At 34.2% G+C, this 26,866-nt stretch overlaps 3 protein-coding genes, 2 non-coding genes and 1 pseudogene across 5 annotated transcripts; 5 read left to right on the forward strand and 1 right to left on the reverse strand.

Annotated features, from left to right (window-relative positions):
• The first annotated feature begins 4,445 nt into the window (after window positions 1-4,445).
• LOC143595444 (alkaline ceramidase-like) lies at window positions 4,446-7,624 on the forward strand. The gene is made up of 3 exons (XM_077074457.1): window positions 4,446-4,540; window positions 5,544-5,890; window positions 6,908-7,624. The coding sequence occupies exons 2-3, from the start codon at window positions 5,637-5,639 to the stop codon at window positions 7,419-7,421; spliced, it is 768 nt and encodes a 255-aa protein (XP_076930572.1). The 5' UTR covers window positions 4,446-4,540; window positions 5,544-5,636; the 3' UTR covers window positions 7,422-7,624.
• Window positions 7,625-7,941: 317 nt separating this feature from the next.
• LOC143595445 (uncharacterized) lies at window positions 7,942-10,022 on the reverse strand. The gene is made up of 3 exons (XM_077074458.1): window positions 9,809-10,022; window positions 8,875-9,071; window positions 7,942-8,317 (listed from the first exon to the last, which is right to left on the reverse strand). The coding sequence occupies exons 1-3, from the start codon at window positions 10,002-10,004 to the stop codon at window positions 8,114-8,116; spliced, it is 597 nt and encodes a 198-aa protein (XP_076930573.1). The 5' UTR covers window positions 10,005-10,022; the 3' UTR covers window positions 7,942-8,113.
• A 1,511-nt stretch (window positions 10,023-11,533) lies between these two features.
• LOC143595446 (uncharacterized) lies at window positions 11,534-15,266 on the forward strand. Its single transcript, XM_077074459.1, has 8 exons — window positions 11,534-11,689; window positions 11,770-11,863; window positions 12,401-12,520; window positions 12,622-12,670; window positions 13,155-13,254; window positions 13,336-13,397; window positions 13,486-13,544; window positions 14,703-15,266. The coding sequence occupies exons 1-8, from the start codon at window positions 11,535-11,537 to the stop codon at window positions 14,808-14,810; spliced, it is 747 nt and encodes a 248-aa protein (XP_076930574.1). The 5' UTR covers window position 11,534; the 3' UTR covers window positions 14,811-15,266.
• Window positions 15,267-15,887: 621 nt separating this feature from the next.
• On the forward strand, window positions 15,888-15,960 carry TRNAF-GAA (transfer RNA phenylalanine (anticodon GAA)). Its single transcript has one exon. It is a non-coding gene; the product is annotated as a tRNA-Phe (tRNA).
• A 1,838-nt stretch (window positions 15,961-17,798) lies between these two features.
• Window positions 17,799-18,673, forward strand: LOC143595443 (F-box/FBD/LRR-repeat protein At1g13570-like; annotated as a pseudogene).
• Window positions 18,674-20,810: 2,137 nt separating this feature from the next.
• On the forward strand, window positions 20,811-20,883 carry TRNAF-GAA (transfer RNA phenylalanine (anticodon GAA)). The gene has a single exon. It is a non-coding gene; the product is annotated as a tRNA-Phe (tRNA).
• Window positions 20,884-26,866: the final 5,983 nt, after the last annotated feature.

Here is a 26,866-nt window from a genome sequence, read left to right on the forward strand (position 1 = left end):
TTCTTGGGACGGTGAACTTTTCGTTTTTTCTTCGATGGCCCCGCCTCAGTATCCGCAACCTTCACATTTGTGTGCTCCGACTGAGAAGCTACAAAAGCTCTCTTTTTCTCCAATTCTGCTAACAAAGATGAGACAGATGAAAGTTCAGAAACACCCGCGTCAGAGTCTTCTCCTTCATCCGAAGCGGAAAACTGAGAATCATCTCCATCATCATCACTCGATGATAAGATGGTAATCGTTCCGTCGGAAGTAACGGCAGTAAGGGGAAGAGGGTTTAGAACATGCGCACCTGTTTCAAAGTGGCATCAGAGGTGATGGGGTCAGCTCTAACTTTCTTGGGAAAAAGAAACCGAGTCTTAGTCTTTTCAAGAATAGGCTGATCCCCCGCCTCGTGGATACTTTTTCGGACACACCCCCTGTCTTCAAAGAGAGAGTTAATCATAGAACTCCGACCTGAAAAAGGATAGGAACTTAATCATGAAAACACTCACAAAAAGCAAAGAGACAGTGAAAGGTAACTTACGTTCATTTAAATCTACAAAAATGGGCTCCATAAATTCTGTTGGCCATAAACGACTCATGCCTGCCCACACTAAAGCTTCCTCCGGCAAAGCCCGCATGGGTGTTGGTTCCATCGTGAGTACACGATACCATTCTTGACCTTCATGATTAGCGGTAACAATGTCAGGAAGGGCAGAATTCACCGGACGGCGAACTATGTTTATGGCACCACGTCTTCAGAAATCCAAAAGAACTTATTTCGCCAATCCGTGGATACCTTTTCAACTTCATATCTGATGCTTCGGTCATAAAACACCTAACACGTATACCAACCATTACGAATGGCAAGACGATAAAAAACTGGAAACCGATCAATATGTGGCACCATGTCATGTGCTATGCATACGAATTCATAATGACGAATTCGCATCATAGCACGAGGATGCAATTGAGATAAATGGATTCCATAGGCAGTTAACACCTTCTGAAGGAATCTCGTTATGGGTAAACGGAAGTTCCCATGAACAAAATAATCGGCATACAAAGCCATTTTCCCAGGCGGTGGGAAACTGGCTATAGAACCAATAGAAGGAAACTCTGGCTCCCACTCGGGTGGGATACCATACGTTTCCAATAACTTTTAATATTCTGAGTAATCCCATGCAATTTCTATCTCATCAACTTCAGTCTGAACGTTCGACATTTTAGGAAGATCTAAGGAGGACATATAAGAAATATTCGATACTTTATCAGAGAGAAAACAAAAATATGACTAGAGAATAAAGACGATAAAACTTCTATTAGAAGATATATCTCATTATTTATACCCATCGCAATTAATGCGATAGGATATGAACAGTAGAGAGAGAAAAACATCACCTAACCAACGACTGGCACGTCACGCGGGAAATTCGAAAAAGAGAAAGAGTTGTACAGTCGGGTACAGTGACAGCCGTAAAAAACGTTCCATCGCCTGTTCACGCGCCTGCGAGTGGTCAACTTGTCCTTTTTCATGATTATCCATACCATTAGAAGATATTTTCTACCTAACTTCTGAATAATAAAAATCCCCAATACGCATTAAGTCCAGAATTTCACCCGCATAAAGATTTCACACGGAAGAAACACTAGACTGGGGGGACTTGTAGAGGTAATGTACCAAAAAGACCCAAATACCCTTAAGTACCACCCGTGGGTCACAGAGAATCCTCTTATATGCCACATGCGGGACACATGGACCACCCGCATATCACGAATGAGGAGGAACGTCCTCACAACACGCGCGGAAGCATCCTGGCATCCTCAAAAGTCATCCGCAGGACGGGATATCTGTCCGCCTAAACATCCGGAAGAAAATGCCAGTAGGACAGCTGTCATCACTCAAATACTCTCTAGAAGAAGATTCATGACTCTTAATTGGGGAATACGTGACTGAACAGCCAATAAATAAAGGACACTTGGCCAGTTTGTTATAACCATGCACATGGCCATGGTGCAATCCATCCTATCATTGGGCGACGCGTGTCCAGGTTGTTATACCCATGCACATAGGACGTATAGCTCAACCTATCACAAGAGGACACGCGTCCAAGCAGTTATCAAAGATCTTCTGGAAGAGGACAGCTGGCCCAATCACCTTCCTACATCCTTCGGCTATAAATACCTTGTCAAACGGTATGAGGTATTCATTCACTCACCTACATTCTGACTACACTTAGTCTATTTACTTCAGTACTTTCTCCCTTACGAACGTTACTGATTCTCACGCCGGAGGGTGGTTACAGGAAGACCCCCCCTCTTGTCCTTCCTGTAACGAGACTCACGGTGTTTGTTTTGCAGGTTCCAGTCATTGGACTTTGGGAAGTTATACTCATATCATAGGTAGTAATTATCGTATTGTACCCTGTGGACTCATTGGATCTAGGACCCATACCCGGGGAGAGGATCCGTGTTTCTTCAATCATCACAACCACAAATAGTAGAGAACAAATTTGTATACATACAATTAGCATCTTTTAAAAGCTAAGCAGGATGAGATCAGCAGTGTACAAACATTAGAAGGCCAAGTTACAACTGGGAATGCACAAAGATAGACAAAACTGTAATATTATAAATGAATATTTGGTATACGTATTAACAAAATTGGCGAGGGGTTGTTAATATAGGCTTAGGTCCGGTACATGGCTGCAACATATGTTGCCACGCCAAAGACCGGAGCACCATCATAGCCATAAACCATAGAGAAAGTTTCAAAACATCGACAGGCTGCAACTTAACCGAAGTTCATTCAACATGCAACATTCTTCAAATAAGATACTGATTGACCAATTTGTAAATTAGCAATTGCAAGTTTGTTAAGGAGTCACGGGGAAAGTTACCAGACCAACACCATATCGAAACGACCACTGCCTTGTCGGGTTCGATTCTAAAACCCCATTTCTCTCTGTAAATCTCTTCACCACCATCATTGTTTCTAGGGTTCCGGTCATTGATAAAGTAATAGAGAAGTAACGGCGGAGACAAGTGGCCGGAAAACCAGACCCGCCACGACTCAATCGCCTAGGGTTCCTGAATTTAACCTGGCAAAACGCCCTGAGAAAGCTTAACTTTTAACAGACACCGCAACATAGTGTTTTGAAAAACCTGGCAGCAACAACCTCCAATGTTACTGCCCTGACCGCTGGAAAGCAAAGAGACCGAAATCCAAATCCTTCCCTGTACCCGACCACCGCAACCACCACATCACCGCCACCTAGGGTTTAAAAATGAACCCGGCAGCAGTAGGCAACGGCAACGATCATCAATGTAACAAAGGAAGAGGCAGAAATCTAAGTCCATGGAAGTAGAGAGAGAGAGAGAGGTGAAAGCCGGGAAAGTCCCAAAAGTAGAAACGCATAAAATAACAAAATCCCAGAACATGAAAAAATGACACGTACATATCCGGACAGCTGTCAACAAAGCCACTATGCAAGATGAGGTCTGAACGTACAAAAACAAAAGCATGATGTACAACTGTATAAGCCCACCGTCCCCCAAAATTGTAATTATATAAATTTTGATCAAACATTAGCTAATAACATGTTTTTTTTAAACAAATGAAGGGTTATTGTTCTATTTAAGACGACCAAAGTACGTATAAAGTATACATATATCATCATTTCTAAAAGTAACTAAATAAAACAAACTTAAAAACGTATGATGAATTAAAGAGTGATTTTGAAGATGTAACCACCAACTAAATTGTGTGTTTAATTCATCTCGAGTTTAATTTCTAATAAACTAATCAGTACTTATAACTAATAATAGTTCACCACCAATTTTACAACATAAACTATATATCATATAAGCATTCTCATGATGAATACAATATGTTGGAGCTTATTTTGATACATTTATACTTTAATCCATGATAGGAGTTCGTGGAGACGTATGATTAATGTTAGAAAATTTCAGGGGATGCCACTTGTATACATGTCGTATCTCGAGGGATTAGATTTTTCTACATTTTAGGTGGAATTTGCATGTGATGGTCTTCATGTTTTTATGTCGTTATGTGTTATATGAGGTCATACATGTTTGTATTTTATTGTGTCACTTGTTCATAAGTTGTATAGTGACGTATGCTTGTATTTGGAGCCGCTGGTCTCTCTAGAAACAGTATGTCTATCCTCATGAACAAAAGTAAAATTTACCAAATCACATTATTTTCAGAACCTGTCACTAGATATGATTGTTGTATACTTTGGTTGATGTAATATTTTTTAAAAATTTGAATTTTAATAACTATAAAACATTAACTAATAATAATACTTCATACAAGTAGATAAAAAATTAGAAACATATGCTAGTTTTGGATTATTAAAATAGGATATGTTTTTATATAAACTTGAAGAAAATATATTAAAAATTGTTGAATAGAATAGAATAGAATAGAATAGAATAGAGTTGTTATCATCCATATCTCCATTCATTCCGATCGATTATTATTATTATCGAATAAATCACTCAGATACCAAACAACGATCTAATGCTAATCCAGGTCCGTTTGCTTTGCTTATTACATACACAATAATAATAATCACGTATTTGTTTCTACGCATTGATCTAGGGCTTCAATATAATTAATTACCTATTTACGGATTATTATTATTATTATAATAATTATTATTATTATTGTTATTATTATTGTTTAATTATCAATTACGCTAACACCTTTCATTGTACCATCGGATCTGAGTGATTCATGGTATTATCACATAGTTTTTTTTTGCTGGAATCATGTTGTGTTTACGGTCAATTATGTATGTTGTAATTTATTTGAGTTTTTAGGTTAAATCTATGAAATTTGAATTGAATCAGTCTGGTTATTAGTTTCCAGTATCAGATAATGAAATTGCAGCCTTTTAATTCACGGTGCAATCTGCTCGTCGAGCCTGCCTTGTGTATTGTTAAGTTTTAACTTTTCTCGACTTGTATGTAGGGGTGTAAATGAACCGAGCCAAGCCCGAGCTCATTTAGGCTCGAGATTGGCTCATTTTAGTTTAAAGGATCGAGCTCAGCTAGTTTGTAGCTTTATTTGTAAAGCTCGAGCTTGGCTCGTTAGTAGTCGGCTCTTTTGTTATTTATTAGTTATTTAATTAATTTTATATATTTTTATATTATTTACATATATATATATTTATTTATAATTATAGTTTTAGTCCGACCTTTGGCCCGTTTAAGGTACTGCACACAGGCTCGAGCTTGAAAAAACGACTCACAAGCCGAGCTCGAGCTTGACAAAACGACTCACGAGTGAGTCCCCGAGCTTTAAAAACAGAGCTTGAAACAATCTGAGCTTGAGTTTGAGCTCTCGTAAGTCAAAACGAGCCGAGCTCTAACCTAGTCGAGCTTGGGCGTGGCTTGGCTTGTTTAAACCCGTTGTCTTAGAATATTGTTACTCAATTTGTATGGGATTTACTGCTTTATGTTATGAAATAGTTTGTAGATCACTGTTATTGAAAAACATCAAAATTGTAATTATTTTGTCATTGTGAGTGCAGGTATAAGAGCTGATGCTTCAAATAGTTAAAGCAAATTGTTGAAACTGATGATATAGTTGCAACATATTGCTTTGTGAGAACTTATACATATATATGGCGGATGGTATATCAAGTTTTTGGGGCCCGGTAACATCGTCCCACGAATGGTGTGAGAAGAATTATGTTGGTTCTTCATACGTTGCCGAGTTTTATAATACCATATCAAATATCCCGTGCATTCTTTTGGCACTAATCGGTCTTTTAAGCTCGCTGATTCAACGTTTCGAGAAGAGGTTTAGTGTTCTACATTTGTCAAATATGGCGCTTGCGATTGGAAGCATGATGTATCATGCCACATTGCAACATGTGTAAGTAAACCGTTTTTATCATGTGCTTGTTGTTTGACTTTCTTTTATCTATGCCTTCTGTACTAAAGTTTAGCACACAGGGCATAGGAAAATTGAACTTTTGTAAGATGAGAGTTTCTTTTACACAGTAATAATCAAGTTTTCTTGGTGTTTCATTAAAGTCAATCATAGTTTTCTTGTTCTTCAAAAGTCACTTTAACTTTTATTAGGTGGTCCAATACTTGTAATGTTTTATAGTGTTAAAAATAATTAATTAATTGAGGCAAATGTAACTTATATGAATCTTGGTTACTGTTTAGTGATTATTTTTTTTTTTGCTTGGCTTAATTTGAACAACCTTGAACTTGGTTATTGTTTAGTATTCCAGTAAGGTCGATAAACGTTTTGTTGTTCCTCAAAAGTTACTCAACTTTCAGCTGGTGTTCTAATCATGTGTCTTTTTTTTATAATTAAGTGAGGCTAATGAAACATATATGAATCCCGGTTACTGTTTAACGGTTATTTTTCTCTAATTTGATTTAAATTGAACAATTATGAAACTTGTTTACTATTTAGTTTGCTTTCATTATTCACGATTACCTCCTTCAAGTTAATTTTTTTCACAAATGTAAATTGTTTTTTTTTTAATTGAGCGAGGGAATTGAAACATATATGAATCTTGGTTAATGTTTAGCAATTATTTCTGTTCTAATTTGACTCAAATTAACAAATTATGAAACTTGATTACTGTTTAGTGAAGTTTCTTTCTTCACTGTTACTTCCCACTTCAAGTTAACTGAAAAAAAAAATTCATCACATTTTAATAACAAGATTCATATATATATTACATTTGCCTCACTTAATTTAAAAAATATTAACTTTTATGAAAAATTAACTACACTGAAATTAGAACACCAGATAAAAGTTGACTAGTTTGACCAACTTTAATGAAACACTTGGGAAACTTGATTATTATTTTGTAAAATTTTCTTTGAATTAGTGTTTTATAATCATATAATGTTGAATATTTTGTTGCAGTCAACAACAAAGTGATGAGACCCCTATGGTATGGGAAATGCTCCTCTACATCTACATCTTATACTCGCCCGACTGGCACTACCGAAGCACCATGCCCACATTCCTCTTCCTATACGGGATCGTGTTTGCCGCCCTCCATTCCGTGACCCGTTTCAATATTGGGTTCAAAATACATTATATCATGTTATGCTTATTATGCATTCCGCGTGTGTACAAATACTACATATACACACAAGATATACCCACAAAACGCCTCGCAAAATTCTACCTTGCAACCCTTTTGCTCGGTAGCTTGTGTTGGTTAGTTGATCGGTTCGGTTGCAACCGGGTTTCGGATTGGCCCGTGAACCCGCAGGGTCATGCTTTGTGGCATGTGTTAATGGGCTTGAACTCTTACTTTGCAAACACGTTTTTGATGTTTTGTCGGGCCCAACAAAGGGAATGGAGCCCGAAGGTTGTTTATGCTATGGGGATTCTTCCGTATGTGAAGATTGGGAAACCGAAGACGCATTAAGATGCAGGTCGAGGTAGATAATGGGTTACAAGGCCTGCAAAAGTAGCGGGTGATATCTTAATTTGTTTTGTTCTTAATATGGTTTTTAAGTATGATTTAGAGTTTTAAATTAACTTGTAGTTTGGTGTAACATATTTGTTTAGAATTTAATTAAAGAGTGTAAGATTGTTTTTGTTCTGTTTTAATATATGCTCGTTTCGTTTCGTTTACTGGTAACAAGGATTATGCTTTCATAATTAGATCTGTGAAAGTGGGCTGGTAACTGGTTTGTTTAAAAATTATCATTTTGGTTCAGGTCAGATTCTCAAAATGTATTTTGGTAAAAGTGGGTGCGGGTCAAAACGGGTCGTTAAGTCATAAGTGAATTCATGCTGGAAGCAGCAAAGACTAGAACATCCATACTGATCTAACATAATCATAACGCACACATTGTAACTAGTGGCCACTATTTTTTTACACGACTTGAAAATAAAAAACTTTTGGAACGGCTAACATAATATGTTTTATATGCGGGTTAACCCGAACACTTATATAACTTGATGACTGTAAGAAGCAAACATTAACAACACTTGAATGTTTTCCATAAAACAAATTCATGACTAAACATTTCGCCAGAAACAAATCTATCTCTTATAGATAATACAAAACTTTAATCGTAACTTTAAAACAATTAACTCGAAAGCTATGAATCGCTAAGCCCATTTGCTAGCAACCGATTCTTTGGCAGAAGTACGGGCGTATAATTCTTGTTTAGGAACATTATCGGATTTAGAAGCAGGTAGTCTACGGATTTTCGATACTATGTAACGAAATCCATTTCTCGGGCCCCGTAAAGCAAACAGCAATGGATTGAGAAGAACCGCGAACATGACATCACCTTTTGCAAGTATCAGAAACTACCAATGCAAAATATACGCATTAAATTAGTGGGTGTTTGGATGTGTGTAAACCAATTAACCAAAATCAATCAGTTATCAATACCCTACAAATGAGTCTAAGCCCAAGCTTCATGAACTGAGCTAGATTAAGCATGTGAGACTAAACAAGCCTATTGTTCATGTAAATTATTTACCGTAAATAAAATAAGTTTGTTTAATATAATAATTAACTATTACATAATAAAATAATTACATACATAATTAAAATAAAAAAATAACTAAATAATATATATTATGCTATACAAATATAAATAATTATAAATGTATACAGTTAAATTGTCAATAAAAAGTAAACTAGTTGAGCCCAAGCCAAGCTCGAGCTTGAAAATTTTCTAACCGAGCTCGAGCTTTGGAAGTTTGGATATACAACTCAAAGCGAACCGAACTCGAGGTCTGTCTTTGTTAACCTAAGCAAGCCGAGCCAGGCCCAGCTCTCGTTTGCACCCGTAATGATAACTGATTAACTCCAGAAATGGCGATTAAATGTTAAAAGAGGGGAAGAATAATGTGCTTACCGCAACAGCAAGTGCTAAGAGAGTAAGACCGATTTGTTGCGCTTCATGCCAGAAATGCTCACCATCAGACCCACCAAACCATCGGCCCCACCACCCTCCGCCGCCGCCGCCCGCCTCCTCTCTCTTCTTAATTTCCTTGTCCCATTTTTCAAACTCGGTTTTCTTCCCACCAAGTGCACTTTCTAGGGCTTTTTTCGCTTGGTCCTGAAACAAATTATGTTCAACAAAAGCATAATTTCATTTTCAGATTGAGATGGCAATTTTGGTGCACATGGCCCCACTTTTATGGTGAAACTTTGATTCATAATCAATACATTAGTTAAGACTTTAGAAACAATATTACTATAATGACAATACTAATAATCAAACGTATTGTCGTATCTATTCATGGAGTGACTATAACATCTTTCACTTATACCATATGTTCCAATGGCATACCGGTTACCTATGGCGGTAGACACAAAAACGACCAGATGACAAATTGTGTCATTTTTTCCAGACACGAACCTGTTAAGAAACAGGTCACATGATGCGGCCTGTATAGGGACACGATAAAGATCACGATATGTTTAGAAACAGAAATTGCCAAAAGTTGATAACTTCATATTATTCTCATTAGCAGGTGTTTGTTTAACCTGTTTGGACACGAAGTTAAATGTATCTTAAACGTGTCGGCCTGTCTAAGACAGGAAAGTTGTTAGGTTCAAACGTAGAGTTGTTTAACTCTGTGTCGTGTTAACAGGTTGGTATCAAAGTTCACTAGCCTTCTAAAATGAACTGAACTTAGAGCAATTAATAAAGCTGAAGCTAATATAATATAACACTCGAAAACAGCAGCCAATTAAAAATAAAAAGAATAACACAAATTGAGCCCTAATCAATCACAACCGAGTGAAGCGAAATAAATAAAGTAATTGAAGTGAAGTGATGATACATACCTTGCTGCTGCTACGGTTATCTGAGAATAAGCAGTAAACTTTGCCGTTGGATTTGAGATGACGTTGTAGAGTGCTCCAGCTATGGCTTCTTATCTGTTGTTGACTGATGGATTGATGATAACATCCGGTTGCTAGGGTTTTCGTGGATGAATTTGGGTGGCTGCTTATGCTTATGTTTATAATTTGAGCCATGGGATTGGATTGGATTGGATTGAATTCACCTGTTTGTTTTTACACAGCAGCTTCACCAGGCATCAAGTGTTCAAAGAATTATTGGAATGCAAACAAACTAGTGTTATTTTTTTACTTCATTTAGGGGTGTTTGGCGTAGCTTTTATTTTCTAGCTTATTATTATAATTTAAAGTAGTTTATAGTTTATTTTTTATTATTTGATAAGCATTTTTTAAGTGTTTGAATTTGTTTATATTCTATAACTTGATTATACATCTTAATAAGTTGTTAAATCCACCATCCTTTGATTTGTTACCGTAATAAATTGCTTCAATATTATTAATCCACCATCATTTGAGGGCAAATGAGTAACTTACTCCCTTAAACAAATAAGCTTCTTCAAATAAGCTAAAAACCCAACTTCAAGTAAGCTTCTTCAATTAGCTTATATAAGCTTATAAGCATAAGTTAAAAAAACTAAACCAAACACTAAATTAAGCTTATTTTGTAAAAAAAAACTAAAAACTATAAGTTTTACTAAAAAAGCTAGGCCAAACACCCCCTTAAAAGAATGAATATAGTTAGTTTGCAAATATATACCAACCATCCCTAGTAATTAAATACAGTTATATTGGTATTTATTAATCACAGTTATCGCATTTTGATCAATTTCGGTCTTAACTAACGAATTGGCTACTGACGGTTCCAACTTTTTAACGTATTTGTTTTGAACGGTCCACGACTAACAGAATCCAAACGTCGTTAGTTGCAGGTAGCCGGAAAACTCACATTTTTTTCGGAAAACTCAACATTTTTGTCCCAAACATCTTTGTAGCTTTGTATCGTACCATTAGGAAATTTTTTCTAGTAAAAGCCCCAATTATTGAGGTCGCCAAAACCCTAGAACCATCGTCGTAAACGGTTGGTGGTGCTCAAGTGATGTTGGTTGGTTGGTGGCGGTTTTCGGTGGTGTTTTATGGAAAAAAATGTGACTTTTCTGACAAAAAACGTTTTTCCGACTACCTGCAATTAACGGTGTTAGGATTCCGTTAGTCGCGAACCGTTGAAAACAAATACGTTAAAAGTTGGGACCGTCAACAGCCAAAGTACGTATACAGTAAATGGAGACTACTTATGCTTTTGACCTGAATCTATGGGTATGAGTCTCACCAAACCCAGATAGCCCTTAAACGGGTTATAACATATGAATAAATTAGAAATTAATCTCACCAATTATTTGATGCGAAAGTGCTATAATATATGAATATATTAAAAATTAATATCTAGTTAAGAATCAATATCATGGTAAAAGAATACGCGGGTTTTGAGTCTCACCAAACCAAAATAGTTTTTAAACCAAGTTATAACATCCAATTTATTTGTAAAACATTTTATTGCATAAGTAAAATAAATAAATTAAAATTTAAAAAATATATAAATATTATAAACAAATAAAATAAAACAACCATAATAAATCTATAAACTTATGGAACAACCAAAAGGATTAAACAAAGAAAGAAGGCGAAGTGAAAGTGTGATCGAATTCAAGAATGGCGGAGGAGTTGGTGTTAGACACAGCGATCAGAGACTGGGTGTTAATACCGTTATCAGTCGTCATGGTTCTCATCGGAATTCTACGTTACCTCGTCTCCAAGCTCATGCGTAGCACCACTCAATTACCTGATTCCAAAATCATCAAAGAAGGGTTTGTTATATGCTCTGTTTTAATCAATTATTATTATTTCTATCCATATCTAACAACTGACTGAATCATTCGATTTGTAGGCAGGTTGTAATCAGGGCTCGAAACCTTCGATCAGCTGCTAATTTCATTCCTCCCAAATCCTTTCGTACTCGCAAATTATATTACACCAATGAGGTATTGGGTTTTGCTTATTTTGATTCAATTTGTTGGTTTCATTTAGGGATTTAAAGTTTAAATTTTTGAGTAAATTGTGTGCTTGAGATCCTGAAATTTGGGTTAGGTCCTTTATATGTTTCCGTAAGTGAATTCGTATGATAATCAGATGACTTTGATCTATAACTGTTTTGATACAGTATGTTGGCTGAATTTAGGGTTATTAAAGTTGAATCTTATAGTAAATTGTCTGCTTCTATATTCAAATCCCTCAAATTTATCTTTTTAGGTTAGGTTAATTAGGGTTTTTTATATGTTACCGAAAGTGAATCATATGATAGTCGGATGGCATTGATCTATAGCTGTTTTGATTCAGTTTGTTGGTTGAATTTTGGATTTTGATTCTGAAAGTTGAAACTTTAGAGTAAATTGTGTGCTTCTTTGTTGAGATCCTCAAACTTGTGGTTTTTGGGTTAGGTTAATTAGGGATTTTATATGTTACTGTAAGTGAATTTATATGGTGATTAGATATGGTTGATATTGATCTGTGTTTTGTAGGAGAATGGTTTGCTTCATGTTCCCAAGGGCCAGGCTACGAATCCGCAGGCACAGATGTTTTCGGATCCGAATATGGCTATGGATATGATGAAGAAGAATCTTTCAATGATCATACCGCAGGTTTACTATTCTACATTATTTATAAGTTTCTTTGAATAAAAATACTGTTTCTGTTTTTCATATATGAGATCTGATCCTATTCCTCCCTAACGCGTGTGCAGACTCTCACTTTTGCATGGGTTAACTTCTTCTTTTCCGGGTTTGTAGCAGGTATGCTGTTTGCCTCATGTACTTTTCGGCTCAAGCCGAAATTCAGTTTTGAAAACTACTTGTTTCGGTTTTACCATTTCCCACAATAATGATTGTGGGCGTAATTCTTCTTGTTAATTAATAACATTGACGTGGGCTAAAATATATGGGCTACGCTGTTTATGAAGTTCTTAAATATTATGGCTTTTTCGGTTTTAATTCATAAGTTTGGTTCGGCACAGTATTTTCAGTTTCAATTGCATGCAAAATCGAACCGAAAGTTTGTTTTTTTTTTCAGAAATATTTAACTAAACAGATGGTTTTAGTTTGTGTTCGTTTCGTTTACTTTGGCTTTTTGGTTTATGAGAGCGACACAATTTCTGGTTGTATATAAAGCTTATTTGGTTGTACATAGAGCAACGCCTCTCGCTTTTTTAAAACCAAGTTGATATATTGAGTGATTTATCAAATTTGATTATTTCAATTCATGTGTTTGTTTATCCAGCAAAGATTCCTTTTCCACTAACTCAGAGGTTTAGATCCATGTTACAAAACGGGATTGATTTGAGTACGGTTGATGTCAGTTATGTCAGCAGTCGTTCTTGGTATGCTAATATGAGTGTGTGAATTTAGCTTCTTTGATTCTTTAATTCTATATTAATTGTCAAATGTTTTATTTTTATCAGGTACTTTCTTAATCTGTTTGGATTGAGAGGTTTATTTAGTCTTATTCTTGGAGAAGAAAACGGTTAGTATGTGATTTGAACTTCTAATTTCTAATTAGTTAATAATGTCTTTTTGGCTGTTAATTATTGTGAGGTTACTTAACAATGCAGCTACAGATGATACACAACGCATGATGCAAATGAGTGGATTTGGTTTTGATCCATCCAAGGTACACACATATTTGAATGAATCTATGACTTTGGAGTCCCTTAACATTTTTTCATTTCTTTTTTCTCTAAACAAATAAGTTGTACCTTATATTATTGTTAATTTTTTTTATTGTGCTGTCACTTGGTATTTCTTTTTAAATTCTTTTGATTTACAGTTAAATAACGTCAATTTACGTAATCTATTTATGACACGATTGTTTTTAAGAGAGATCTATGATTGTTATAATAAAGCAAACTAACTACATTTTCTTTTTTCATTTCAAGTAAGAAACACAAATATTGTAATTATCAAATGTAGTTGCAATATTATAATGTTGTCATTTAGTAATAAATTAAAATAAGCTTGTTTCAACTTTCAACTCAAATCCATTTATTCAGAATTCATCTTAGAATTTGTAGACAAAGGCTTGAGTCGAGGTATAATGACCTCTGAATATGATGGAATTTTAGTTGAAAAGAGCTTATCTTAAAAACAGTATTTAATGAGTACATATAACAACAGTATTGCAATTACATCGTGATGGACCTGATGGTCACCATGTATCTATTTTTCTTATTTGAAATAAGCATATGAAAAATATTTTTGGAAAAAGATGTAGTTTGGTTAATTAATATATAATAATCATAGATTTCTCTTAAAATCAAACATGTCACAAAATGATACGTAAATTGATGTTATCGAATAGTAGATCAAAAGAAATTGGAATGAGATACTAAGCGACAGTACAGTAAAAGCTTTAAGAATATAAAACACAACTTATTAGTTTAAAGGAAAAAAATACGAACCTTGTATGGCTCTCTTCATATATATGTTTGGATTTGTTTATGAAACCAAGAATTTTGAAAGAAATTGTACAGTAAAAAACTGATATATATTTACAAGTAATATAAAATTAATTATTGTTATGGAGAAATAAGTTTTTCAATAATAGATCAGTTAAAAATAAAGAAAAACACCATTTTGGTAACTATATTTCCACCAACTCCATTTTTGGAAAAAAAAAATTCAAATGTATTTGCATTATTATTGGTATAGCAACTTTTACTTCATTAATATATTGTTACAACGCATGAGAAATATGCAACTTCTGGTGTACATACACGCACATGAAGTCATGAGCAAATGAATCTTGATATTTTTTTCACTGAATCGGCAGAGTTTGGGTGCGGAAAAAGATGGTTTGGATATAGTTCAGCATGAGTGGGTTCTACCGAAATTTGAGCAGCGGGCCGAAGCGGTGCTTAGAAAACGCCTTAGCAGCTAAATTATCATGCATGTGTTTATGCTGACTAGTGGTAAGTTATGATTAAATCTTTTGTTATTGAACTTATTCGGGTTGTAACACAGTTAATCTTCATTCTTCAAGACAAATGTGTTTATTTTGTCAACAATTTTACGATCTATTATACGTAAGTAGGCTGCTTGCTTGGAACCTAGCCTGTTTTATATGTTACACAAACCATGAAACCGACCCCAGTAGTCTATAAGTAAGAGATCATACGATGAACGCTATAGACTAGTTGTTTGCTTATGATAATTCAATTTTGTCTTCAATTTGTTGAAGAACATTATAATCCTTGATCTCTCTTCACCATTTCTCCTTTCTAATGAATATAATGGCCCTTAAGTTGACTAACAAGTAACAATTACACTACAAGCTACTTTTGACCAGCTTTTAGTTGACTTGTTTGATGTGAACTTATCTAACCAATACACTCCTTTATTCTACTAGTTAGCACATAAATATTTACTTCCAAGTTGTATATATAATATTATTTACTACTTAAAAAATAAACAATTTCATAAATAATGTAAATATTCTTTAAGTGAATCAATAAGTATGTCTTTATTAAAGAAAAACAAAACTTAGGAGTAATTTAGAGAAAGGAAAGAGGAAGGAGGCCTCTCTTAATCAGGTTGTCTTTCCTATATAACATGTGCGCTTGAATGCTTGATCACGTTAGATCCTATCATGTTCAGGCCCGATGCTAATTGCTAAATTCGGGAGATATATGGAATTATGGATAGGTCACATGTGTGTGAGAAAGATATGGTAGATACTATAAAAGTTTAGGTCATCTTCGGTCTTCATTGATGTTCTAAAAGTAATCATGTACTTTGGTGATGAATATTGCTTCGGTTCGGCCATATGTCAAAACCAAACTTATTAACTGTGTCTTGGTTTCTAGAGTTCTATAACTGGGTTCGTCATTTCGTTTAGTGAGAAAAGTGTATGTAAATAGCCAGATAATGTTATTTTAAACAATAATAATACAAGTATTTAAGATGAATTGCAATCTTATATGCTTCATGTATCATTAAGCGGACTGACAAGTAAGTTGCGGGGATAGCTCAGTTGGGAGAGCGTCAGACTGAAGATCTGAAGGTCACGTGTTCGATCCACGTTCACCGCATTTCATGTTTTCTTTTTTTAAATGTTAATTTACATTTGTTTTTATTTATTTAAAGTAATGGCATCGCCAGCCAAAAACAAATTTTCATTTATAACATCCAATTAGGCCTGGCCGGGGAACGTGCAATGTGAAAATTTTGTCCTAAACGTTGGTATACTTGAAACCCAGGGATCAAATGACCTTTTAGTGAAAACTAACAGATTCGTATACACATTTCGACCAGTTTACTTACCTTGCCTAGTAGCATTGTAAAACGATCAATAACAATTCAAATAAACAAACTACCATTCGAAAAGTACCAATGTTACACTGTGGGAGATAAAGCGGTGTTTAAAGTCTCGCCTTGGAAGGGTGCAATTTGGTTTTGCAAGAGGGTACAACTAATCCTAAGCCTAAGCCATTCAAGACACGGTCCACTTTTGAATGGGTCTTGTCGACAAAGTGTTGTGTGTGTTGCTCAATGATATACAGATTGATGATGAGTCAAGCTCGTAATAGAAATTATTTGACATATAATACATTGCTTTAGAAAAAATATTATATATATCGGTTTTAAGACACTTCTGTTTAGTTATTTCCGTTATTTAAACAAATACAACTACAATGAAATCATATCCGGTTATTATTGTTCGATTTGTTTATGTTTTTATGTCATAACCGAATTACTATACCACACCAATATGTTATCCTTGAGCCCTTGTTAACCAAACCATAACTTAGGTATATTGGTTTTTATTAATCCTAACTATCGACTTTAGTCGCTGTTGGTCCCAACTAATGAATTGGTTGCTGACGGTCCCAACTTATAACGTACTTGTTCCCAATGCTCCTCGACTAACAAAACCCTAACGCCGTTAGTTGCAGGTTGCCGGAAATACGTTTTTGGCCGTAAAGCTCACATTTTTTTCGAAAAACTCAACATTTTCGTCCTAAACATCTTTATAATTTCGTAACAGATTTTTAGAAACCTTTTTCTAGTTAAAGCCCCAATTATTGAAGTCACCGGAACCCTAGAACCATCGTCGGAATCGGTTGGTGGTGCTCAAGTGGTGGTGGTTGGTTGGTGGTGAGTCAAACGGTGGTGGTGGCGGTGTTCAGGTGGTGTTTTCCTGAAAAAATGTGAGTTTTTCGGTCAATAACGTTTTTCCGGCGACCTGCAACTAACGACGTTAAGATTCTATTAGTCGTGGACCGTTGGGAACAAATACGTTAAAAGTTAGGACCGCCAGCAATTAATTCGTTAGTTGAGACCGACAGCGACCAAAAGACGATAGTTGAGATTTGAGATTAATAAAAACATATACCCATAACTTATTAACTTGGATTACATTCCTTATTATTTTATATGTTTAGTACTTTGATATTACTACCAGAAACTTAGGCCCAGTTAAATGGAACTGTGGGCCAATCATGCAACAAAAACCTTTATAAACAAAAAAAATCAAAATAAACCTAATCAATAAGACAATAATACGTACAAACCACTTGATCCAATACGAATTCCGTACTAACCGAAAGAAGGTATTTTCAATTTTCAGTATTTTAATTAATTAGGGTTAGGAGGCTGTGAAATTTTTTGTGTAGGGTTCAGCGTGTCGTACACGGAACCTCTTCAGCTCCTAGGTCTCAAAGCTTCATTTTTAGTAGGATTGACTTTGCTATTCAAAAGGAGGTTGCGGTGCAGCTTGTTGCCCGTTTGCCTGCCACTTTATTGTAATCGCTTTGTAGTAGTTGAATGTTAATTACCTGATTTATGAAAAAAATAATAATTAATATATGTTTTATTATTAGAATTGTTAAGTTTTTGGAACACTTGTTGTAACATCTGTTTTGTGTTTATGATTAATATTTTCCTTCTTACTATTAGAATAGTGGAAGTGGTTCAAGGGAAAGAAGATTTTATTAGCAACATGCCAGATATTGTGATAAATAATATTATGGAACGGTTGTTGCCATTACAAGATGCAGTCAGGACATCTATCTTGGCGAGAAGTTGGAGGTATAATTGGACTATGCTTAGTCAACTCGTATTTGATGACAACTTCTTTAAATATTTATTAGAAAAAGGAGGTGAAAAAAACTACGGGAAAATTATCGGTAGGCTTCTTCTTCATATTAAAGGCGCCATAACAAAGTTTGTGCTCTACGTAGAAGAGGGCGACGGGTTATTAGACGTTGAAGATATTAACCATTGGCTTTTGTTCTTGTCGAGCAAAGGAGTTAAAGATATCACTATTTGGAAGGAGAATTACGGGCCGCCACTTAAGCTGCCTACCCATATTTTCTCTTGTTTGGAGTTAAAACATTTGAAGCTTGTTTGTTGTTGTTTCGGTCCTCCTGCTAGTTTTCATGGTTTTCCAAATTTAGTAAGCTTAGAGTTGTCTCTCCTCAAACTACATAAAATCAAGAAATTTGGGGAGTTTTTAACCAGTTGTCCCGCACTTGAGATCTTGAACTTGGGTTTTAACTTTCCTCCCGGCAAAGTGAAGGTAGACGAGCTTGTAAAGCTTGCAAATCTCAAAACATTGTCCTTGCACTTGTTTAATCTTCGGTATACGACGATCACAAGTTGCAGTAGCATCTTTGAGCTTGTGGGATCTCTTCCAAAATTCAAGAGCTTCACTTGGATTTTACAAAGTGCAAGGTAAGGCTAAGTTTCGTCTCGTTTTTCATATTACGAATAACTCAATATAATCTAAAATGGTTGTACTAAAATTTTATGGCTTTCTTACAGTCTTTCACAAAAGATGGTGGTGGAAAGAGGTCGTCTACCGCCTTTCCATGCCTCAAGGCTCTTAAGTTAACAGGAATTTATTTAGGCAATGGTATTATGTTATCATGTGCTTTGGAATTGATTAGATGCTCCCCGAATATGCAGACCCTTGAAATCACAGCATCTGAATATGTACGTATCATATACATTTCATATATATGTAGTTTTGTGTTCAAATGCTAGTTTTTCTTGCAGGATGATAACCCAACGCCTGCAGTTAGTTCTCCAGAGGTGGACTACAACACAATGGGCCCGTTGCAGATTCGAAGGGTGGTGTTTAATTATTCGAAAGGTTCAGTGAATGAAGATTATTTGTTTGTTTACTCTCGTCTTCCGCTTTTCTAAAAAAGATTGATATTCGCACCCTCTCGTTCATAGTGCCTGGTTTGTTTGCTAGAAAGCTGTTGAAGCTCCAACGAGCCTACCCCGATGTTGATATCAATGTATATTAGTTTTAGGTCTTTTGACCTCGTCTTTTATTTTCCGTATGGATTTATAGCCTCATTGAATCGTTTACCCCCCCCCCCCCTATTTTACGAGATTAGATATAATGCAATCTAAAAATATCAATTTCAAAAAGGAAAACCAACAAAATCACTTGGTAAAAAAAAGAATTTGAATAGAATTTTGAAATGGAAAAAAATAAAATTATTACAGTGTATAAATTTATGGCCTCATTGTTTAAGGAGAAACAAACATGTGTTTGTTACTCCACTATGTATCTAGTTTATGTTTGGTTTCTTACTTTGGACATTAATTGTTTGTTCATCAATTTGCAATCGTTTACTTGGTGTAAAACATCTTTATTGTTTGGAAATTCGGTAAAGGATGGATGTGTTGTTTAATTCGTACTCGTAACTGAGACTAAAGCTAAGCAAATCATGACTTATATAGCTTCGATCACATTTGGAAGTATTTGGAGGGCGAGAAATAATCTACTCGAGCAAAATGTTGACATGGGAAGAAACATCATTCAAGATATAAAAAATCTTTATAAATAAAAAAAATAATGAAATATTAAAAATAAAATACAGATGAATTCTCATCATAGTTTTTACTAATGCAAACTAAAACAAGATGAGATTGCAAAACTTGAAAATCTGAAAATATTACTTCGCCATTGTGTAATTTTGACACTATGAGTCTATGATGAATTCTCATTATAGTTCTAGTACAATCATTGAGCTTCTAGGTTCTCTTCCAAAACTTCAACAACGTCGCTTGAATTTTCATGACTGCAAGGTAATTAATGCTATATTGTGTCTTTGAAGTTTAACTTACACATAGTCTCTCTCTCTCTGTTTTCTTTTAAATAATAATATGATAACATTCTTTTCTTGTAGTTGATAAAAGGTGTTGCTAACAAAAGGTCCGTTCTCTACCGCCTTTCCTTGTGTCATGGCTCTTCAATTATCGGCCATAGATTTACCCAATGGTATTGTGTTATCTTGTGCTTTTGAACTGATTAGGAGCTGCCCGAGACTCTTCAAATCATAGCAACTACACGTGTATGTATCATATTGCCCGTCTTGAAATCTCATATATAGTTTTGCATTTTAATGTCAGTTAGGTATTCTTGCAGGATAATGCCTACTCAGGTAGACTACAGTAGTTATACAACAGGGATGTTGCAGCTTCCAAGTGTGATGCTCAATTGTATGAAAGGTTCAAAGAATGAATTATGCTTGATAAAGTATTTACTTGCATCTTCCCCTGTCCTAAAAAAAGCTTGTTATGCGCGTTTACTCTGATTCTATTAGTTTTGTGTAATTTATTTACTTTATTCGAATAAACTCGAATTCGAATAAGTTATTCTAAATGGTTTATTAAAATCATAAGTTGAATTCAAGTATATATAGCTTTCACATATTGAAATTCAAATAACCCGAAGTTTAACTTATTTGACTCGATCAACACCCTTCACTGTTCTTTATTGAAATGATTATTGAACTTACAGCATTGTATTAGAATAACTATATTAGAGATGAAAAAATGCCTGCAGGAATAATACTCATTTAAGATAGGCTACATATATGTAACAAGCTTTAAATCGATTTGGTAGTGAACTTGTTATCAAGCGGGGATAGCTCAGTTGGGAGAGCGTCAGACTGAAGATCTGAAGGTCACGTGTTCGATCCACGTTCACCGCATTCCATGTTTTTCTTTTTAAATGTTTAATTTATGAATAAAAGTTATAGTTAAGGAGTTTATATATCTCCAATGTTACTAGTTTTAATAAGAAGTTATCGTTTTTCCAATTATGAAGCATGGCTAAGTTAATGACTCAATTGGAATTTTCATACTTCTAAATCCGAATACATGTTTCTTTACCTTTTCAATTTTACGAATGATTTATCATATCAACTTTTACATTCAAAACACTTTTTATTTATTATCGAAACTTAACGGTAGGGTTTACCAAAAACCCACATGGTCATGTAGATAGAGTTATGAAGATATGTTTTACTAGTACATACATTGCACCCTAAAAAGCTCATATGGGACAAAGACCCACTTTAATGCCTTTAAGCACAAATGATTGTCCATACACGGTGTCATGTAACACACAAAGATGGAAAGAGCATTAGAAATGTCTAGGTAGGTTCTTTAGATTACCCAAACATCCGGGCCAATTCGTTAAAACTGGGCAGAACCTATCATGTGTTACATGAAGGTCCTATTCAAAGAGCTTTTAAGGAAAGACATGGGTGTGTTTGGCATGGGCGCCCTCAGACATGACTAGTTTGCCCGCTAGTTTAGTGAACCTCACATGAAACGTACATCCTTTTGATAGACGAATAATCTAGGAAAATAATTGGGTGCTAGATGGGAGCGCGAATCAACAAAGCATGGCCTAAGAATTACTACACCACTAAAACTTCACAAAAGATGGAATCTGAATATGGTTTCCAACTCAAATGATATCTAGATACCTAGAAAGGCTATCATAAGATACTAATGACAAACCAAGATGAAAAAACTAGAAAAAAAGATAATGCTTCACAAAGAGAAAAGGCATGTTTTGCTACTAGGGAAATGCAGAAATATGCATTAAGTGCATGCTAAGTGTTGGCTAATTAAATATTCAACTAAAACAAATGTAGAAATATACTAAGAACATGCTAATTAAGGACATTTAGGTTATGCTTCAGATTATCAAATTGAAGTGCAACTTTGGCATATATATACTTTATACCTTTATTTATTATATAAAAGATTCTAAATATTTTTTTATTATATAAAAGAGGGCACTATAAAATTTCATAGGTTTGTGGTATATTTTATTTTATATATAACAAAGTATAACTTTGGTGTCATATTACAACAACAGGTTCCGATTGGCCCACTTGGCACAATGTAATTGGGACAAGCAATTCATGTATTTTTTTTTCATTCTTCGTCGATACGCTCAGAACCAACAACGCTTAGGTTTTACAAATGACCGGTATGAATATACCGACCGATAAGTCACGTAACAGAAATTTACTGAATTCGCCTCAAAACACAGCCACGGTGTCCGAGACTGATATCGATCGGGTTTTACCAACGCCCTAGATGATTGGTCCACTTGGTAACGTGTGACTGGGCAAAACAATTTACTTTTTTTAAATGATAATTAAACGATTGTTCACGTCGACTTACCGGCGCCACGCCCGAGACCGACAATGCTTGGGTTTAAATATTTTAGTTCTCGGTAGCGTAACAAACGTAGCCAATACCGACCGAATTCGTGTTTACTCATAGCTATAACGCTCTGGTTTTACCGACCAAATTCTCCGCTCAATGCATGCGGGAAAATTTGTGTTGTTATTGTTACGATCTTATTAGTATGTTAATTGTTTTAAATTTAGTGCCGTTATCTTAATATACATAACCCATTCCAACTGAACCCACATTGTGCATCGTCACAACGTGACGGGTACATACACAAATCTGACGTGACCGCATCTTGCAAAATACTAGTTAATATTGTTAGATCTCCCTTTACTTCTTCCTATCGCTTTGTCGCCGCCCCCAACATAAATATGTCTCCTTTTCTGTCTGGACTTACTTTTGTTAATTTTCTGTACATATATAATCATTCATGTCTACGTACCTTTTAATATTGACAAAATGGCAAAAGACGTTTGATCGATTTTTCAGTGGACGTCCTTTATCGAAACCAAGTAGCAGAAAACATCCTTTATTTTTCAAAACGCTATCACATTATGTCCTTTAGCCCTAACTCCGTTAATTTTTCTCGTTAAATATGGTCATTGTGCAATGCACATGAGGGTATTTTAGTCATTCTACTATTAAAAATAAAAATAATATTAAGTATATATATATGCACCTCTCTCTCTGCTCTGCTCTTCCCCCCCCCCCCCCCCCCCCCCCCCCCTCCCCCCCCCCCCTCTCGACCACTTAATATCCGTCGTCAAATTCCGACATTATCTTTAACCCGTACGGAATTACGGATCACTATCCACAAGAGCCAAAACCAGCAACTTCAATTGCATCTTCATCTTCCTCAAAAACAACCTCGTCGCAACATCCGGCTGCCCTTTAGCCGTCGCAATAATACACCATACACGGACGTGAGGGGACGTTGAATGAGAAGTCGTTGCCGTTGAGGATGGATTTGGTAAAGGAGATGGCTATGGTTAGGTTTTTGTTTTGGACGGAGGACTAAGGGGAGATCGGAGACTTCACGGCAGGTGGATGCGAGTGAGGTCGGCTAGGGTTAGGGTTTTGGAAGCGGAGGATGAAGATCTGGTGGTTTCGGTTAAGGATCTGAGTGTGGAGAGGATGACGGAGTCTTGTTTCAGGCGGTTTTTTGAACGAGAGGTGGACGGAAGTCGTCGTCGGAGTCGGAATCGCTCGCCGGCGGTGGTGGTGGTTCGATGGTGCGGTGGTGGTCTGTTTGATGGATAATTTGTTTGTTTGTTGTTAATCAAAGGTTGTGGATCTGGTGGTGAATGGTTTAAAGTTAATATTATTTAATCTGTGAGGGCGGATGACTAAAATACCCTCATGTGTATTGCACATTATCATATTTAATGAGAAAAGTTAACGGAGTTAGGGCTCTAAAGGACATAATGTGATAGGGTTTTGAAAAATAAATGATGTTTTCTGCTATTGGTTTCGATAAAGGACGTCCACTGAAAAAACCGATCAAACATAAAGGACGTCTTTTGCCATTTTGTCTTTAATATTTGATTTCCCAAGAATGACATAACTTAAGACAACTATGTGAATTTTCACAAATTTGTGTCCCAAAAGTTTTATAAATTCATTTCTACACACTAAGTTGTTTGTTACACGATTCAAGTAATATAAACTACATAGATTTCATAATCTTGTTATATTTTAAAATTTAATAATCCCAACACTTTTAAAAAATCATATGTAGCATTTTTAAGTTGTAGATAATGAACAAATGAGTCTCACATTAAATCAACATATGTGGTTTAAGAGAAAACTTAATAATGTTTGATGTATTCAAAGATTATAAATCACCTTAAACAATTCCATTACTTTTTTTTTAATTTTAAAATTTATCTATTATAATAAATGACTAACTATTTTTGCCACTTGTCACTCTTTATAGCCCTCTTCATATTTTTTTTAATATTTCAATATTGATCCTTATATTTAAGTCATTTTAATATATATATTGAAGTTTATTTTTTCTTGAATGTAAATCCTATTTAATTCATTCATTAACATTAATGGTGAAATATAATAAAGTAAGGAAATATCAAAATTGATGTTGCAAACCTATTAGAATAAAATTTTAAAATTATAGGTAATTAAAATCAAGGTAAACTATAACTTGTTTTTAAACTGGGATTTGAGTAGCAACACATAACTTTTTATATAAGATTGGCTTCAAATTTGGATTTAAAATTTTCTCATATGTATTTGAACTCAGGAAAATGTGTATTTTCTTAATTTTCTTCAACCATTTTATATAAATATTGCAAACATGAAGAATATATTTTATATATATCTCGGTGTTTAAAATTAAATCATTAAAGTTGAATATAATAATTATAATCCATACGAATAACGATTTACTATATAAAACTATCTATCATTTATTTATATGACTTTTTTGTGTAGTATAAAAAAGTTAGCAACAAGAAAATCAATATTTAGTTTTCAATATTTTCTTTCATAACTCAAGACAAAAATGCTCTAAAACATATATTTTGTGACTTGGATTTATACTTTTTTTTATACATTCAAATATATTAAATTTAATATGCCTTATAAGACAAATTACTTAATTAAAAACATTAAAATTTTTAAACAAAAAAAAATAATATGTTTCAATCTCTTTCCACTATTTTCGCTTTCCAAAAAGTCATTTTAGAATATGAAAACATAGAATATTGTTTTCATCAGTTATTCATTCAAATCATTTCAATATTATATTACTTAGTAATTTTATTTTTAGACAAATACAATGATTTGAGGTTTATGTTAGTGTTACCTGTTGGGTAGTACATAATTAAAATGTCTATTATAGTTTATATTCAAAATAATAAAACTATACACAATTTTTTTTTAAAAGAAGAATTTACTGTTATTTTAACATGACTTCAATGTTAGCATGTCTTTGTCATTTTTCATTCATATGAAATGAAACAAATTATTTTTGTTATATTTAAAGCTGGGTTTTATATGTTTCTTGATTATACAATTGTTAATTTTAATATATAAAACTAATTAAAATTTGTCATATGCAGAATATTAATAACAACAAATAATTTATCATGATTAATCAATTTCATATTCTAAATATTCTATGGATGACTATATATCAAAGTTCAGGTAATCTGTTTTTTTTTTGGATAATCATGTTTATTTTTGGGATAAACATGAGCAAATGATCTCAAATGACATCATATATATTAATTGATCAAAATGTATGTTATTTTATGTGTATGAATTTTTTTTTTTTGGTTTCATGGATATATAATATAATTTATCTAGGGTCGCGGTATGTACTTGAATAACCTTATTTGTCACAGAGACAACTATACATGGCTATATCAAGAGTTATAAGCAGACACATATGTTATCTTATAAAGAGTTACAAGCAAACATGGACTAAAGATTTTGATTTTTGATAAACAATATATACCAACCAATACAATCACAAATATAATGTAACATATATTTGTAATCTTAGTTATGTAATTTCTATAATTTTCATATAAATTGTAATTGTATTAACAATATATGATCATTTTGTTAACTATAATTCATTTAATGGTTAAAAATTTAAAATTTTCATCAATAACCGTGTAATATACGGGCCTCAATCTAGTTAGGTTAATATAATAAAAGGATCCATTACTTGGTAATGTCCCAATGTCCAAAAAACAGTTGAGCTAAAGTCAAACAACAATTTCTTTTCTATTTCTCGAAACTTAAGTAATAAGTTTGTCACATATGACCCATCGACATGCTTCTTTTTCTATTTGTTTAAATATTAATCAAACATTCAACATCTACATATTTAACCTTTATAAAATAAGCTTGTACATAAAAATAAATAAATTTCTCAAGCACATCACTTCTTCATTTTAGTTTGATATATAAATATTAACGTAATTTACATAGGATTTTCGAGACTGCTACACAATGTCACCAACTACTTGTCGTCTTCAAGTTGCCGATTAAATTCGATCACAGATACCACCGTAATACAATCAAGTAATTTAGAAACAAAACACGAGTCAATTGATTTAAATGTATAAATAAAGCAAAGGTGGAACGATCGAGTAATACTAGAGAACGTGCAGATGGAGCAATTAATGTTACTATATATGATACGTCTTCTCAAAAAAGAGAGTGAAAAAGTGCAAGAAAACCTACAGAATTAATGACACGTGGTAGAGAAAAGGAATGCAAAGCGTAACAATTTCATGTAATATTCTTTTTGGTTCATAATTTTAGCATTAACCTTACGCTATTAATCCGACCCAATCTTTGGCTTCAAAACTATGTATATACTTTAAACTTTAAAGGTTAAGATAAGAATGCTGAAATAGTTAAAAATATTTACGAGAATAATAAGTTATTGAATTGTCAATCAAACAAGATTTCAATTTTATTATTAACTAGAATTTTTCTCGGCGC

The sequence above is a fragment of the Bidens hawaiensis genome, unplaced genomic scaffold, assembly GCF_021521415.1.
Source record: "Bidens hawaiensis isolate Kalapana, Puna unplaced genomic scaffold, B.hawaiensis_p1.1 tig00045214_1, whole genome shotgun sequence".
NCBI classification, from domain to species: Eukaryota; Viridiplantae; Streptophyta; class Magnoliopsida; order Asterales; family Asteraceae; genus Bidens; species Bidens hawaiensis.

Coding starts and splice junctions, on each gene's coding strand:
- LOC143595444 (XM_077074457.1), top strand. CDS start 5,637: ATGGCGGATGGTATATCAAGTTTTTGGGGCCCGGTAACATCGTCCCAC. Junction 5,891..6,907: donor CATGCCACATTGCAACATGT/GTAAGTAAACCG, acceptor ATTTTGTTGCAG/TCAACAACAAAGTGATGAGA.
- LOC143595445 (XM_077074458.1), bottom strand. CDS start 10,004: ATGGCTCAAATTATAAACATAAGCATAAGCAGCCACCCAAATTCATCC. Junction 9,072..9,808: donor CCGTAGCAGCAGCAAGGTAT/GTATCATCACTT, acceptor TTCAGGACCAAG/CGAAAAAAGCCCTAGAAAGT. Junction 8,318..8,874: donor TCTTAGCACTTGCTGTTGCG/GTAAGCACATTA, acceptor TTGCATTGGTAG/TTTCTGATACTTGCAAAAGG.
- LOC143595446 (XM_077074459.1), top strand. CDS start 11,535: ATGGCGGAGGAGTTGGTGTTAGACACAGCGATCAGAGACTGGGTGTTA. Junction 11,864..12,400: donor AATTATATTACACCAATGAG/GTATTGGGTTTT, acceptor TGTGTTTTGTAG/GAGAATGGTTTGCTTCATGT. Junction 13,255..13,335: donor TATGTCAGCAGTCGTTCTTG/GTATGCTAATAT, acceptor TATTTTTATCAG/GTACTTTCTTAATCTGTTTG.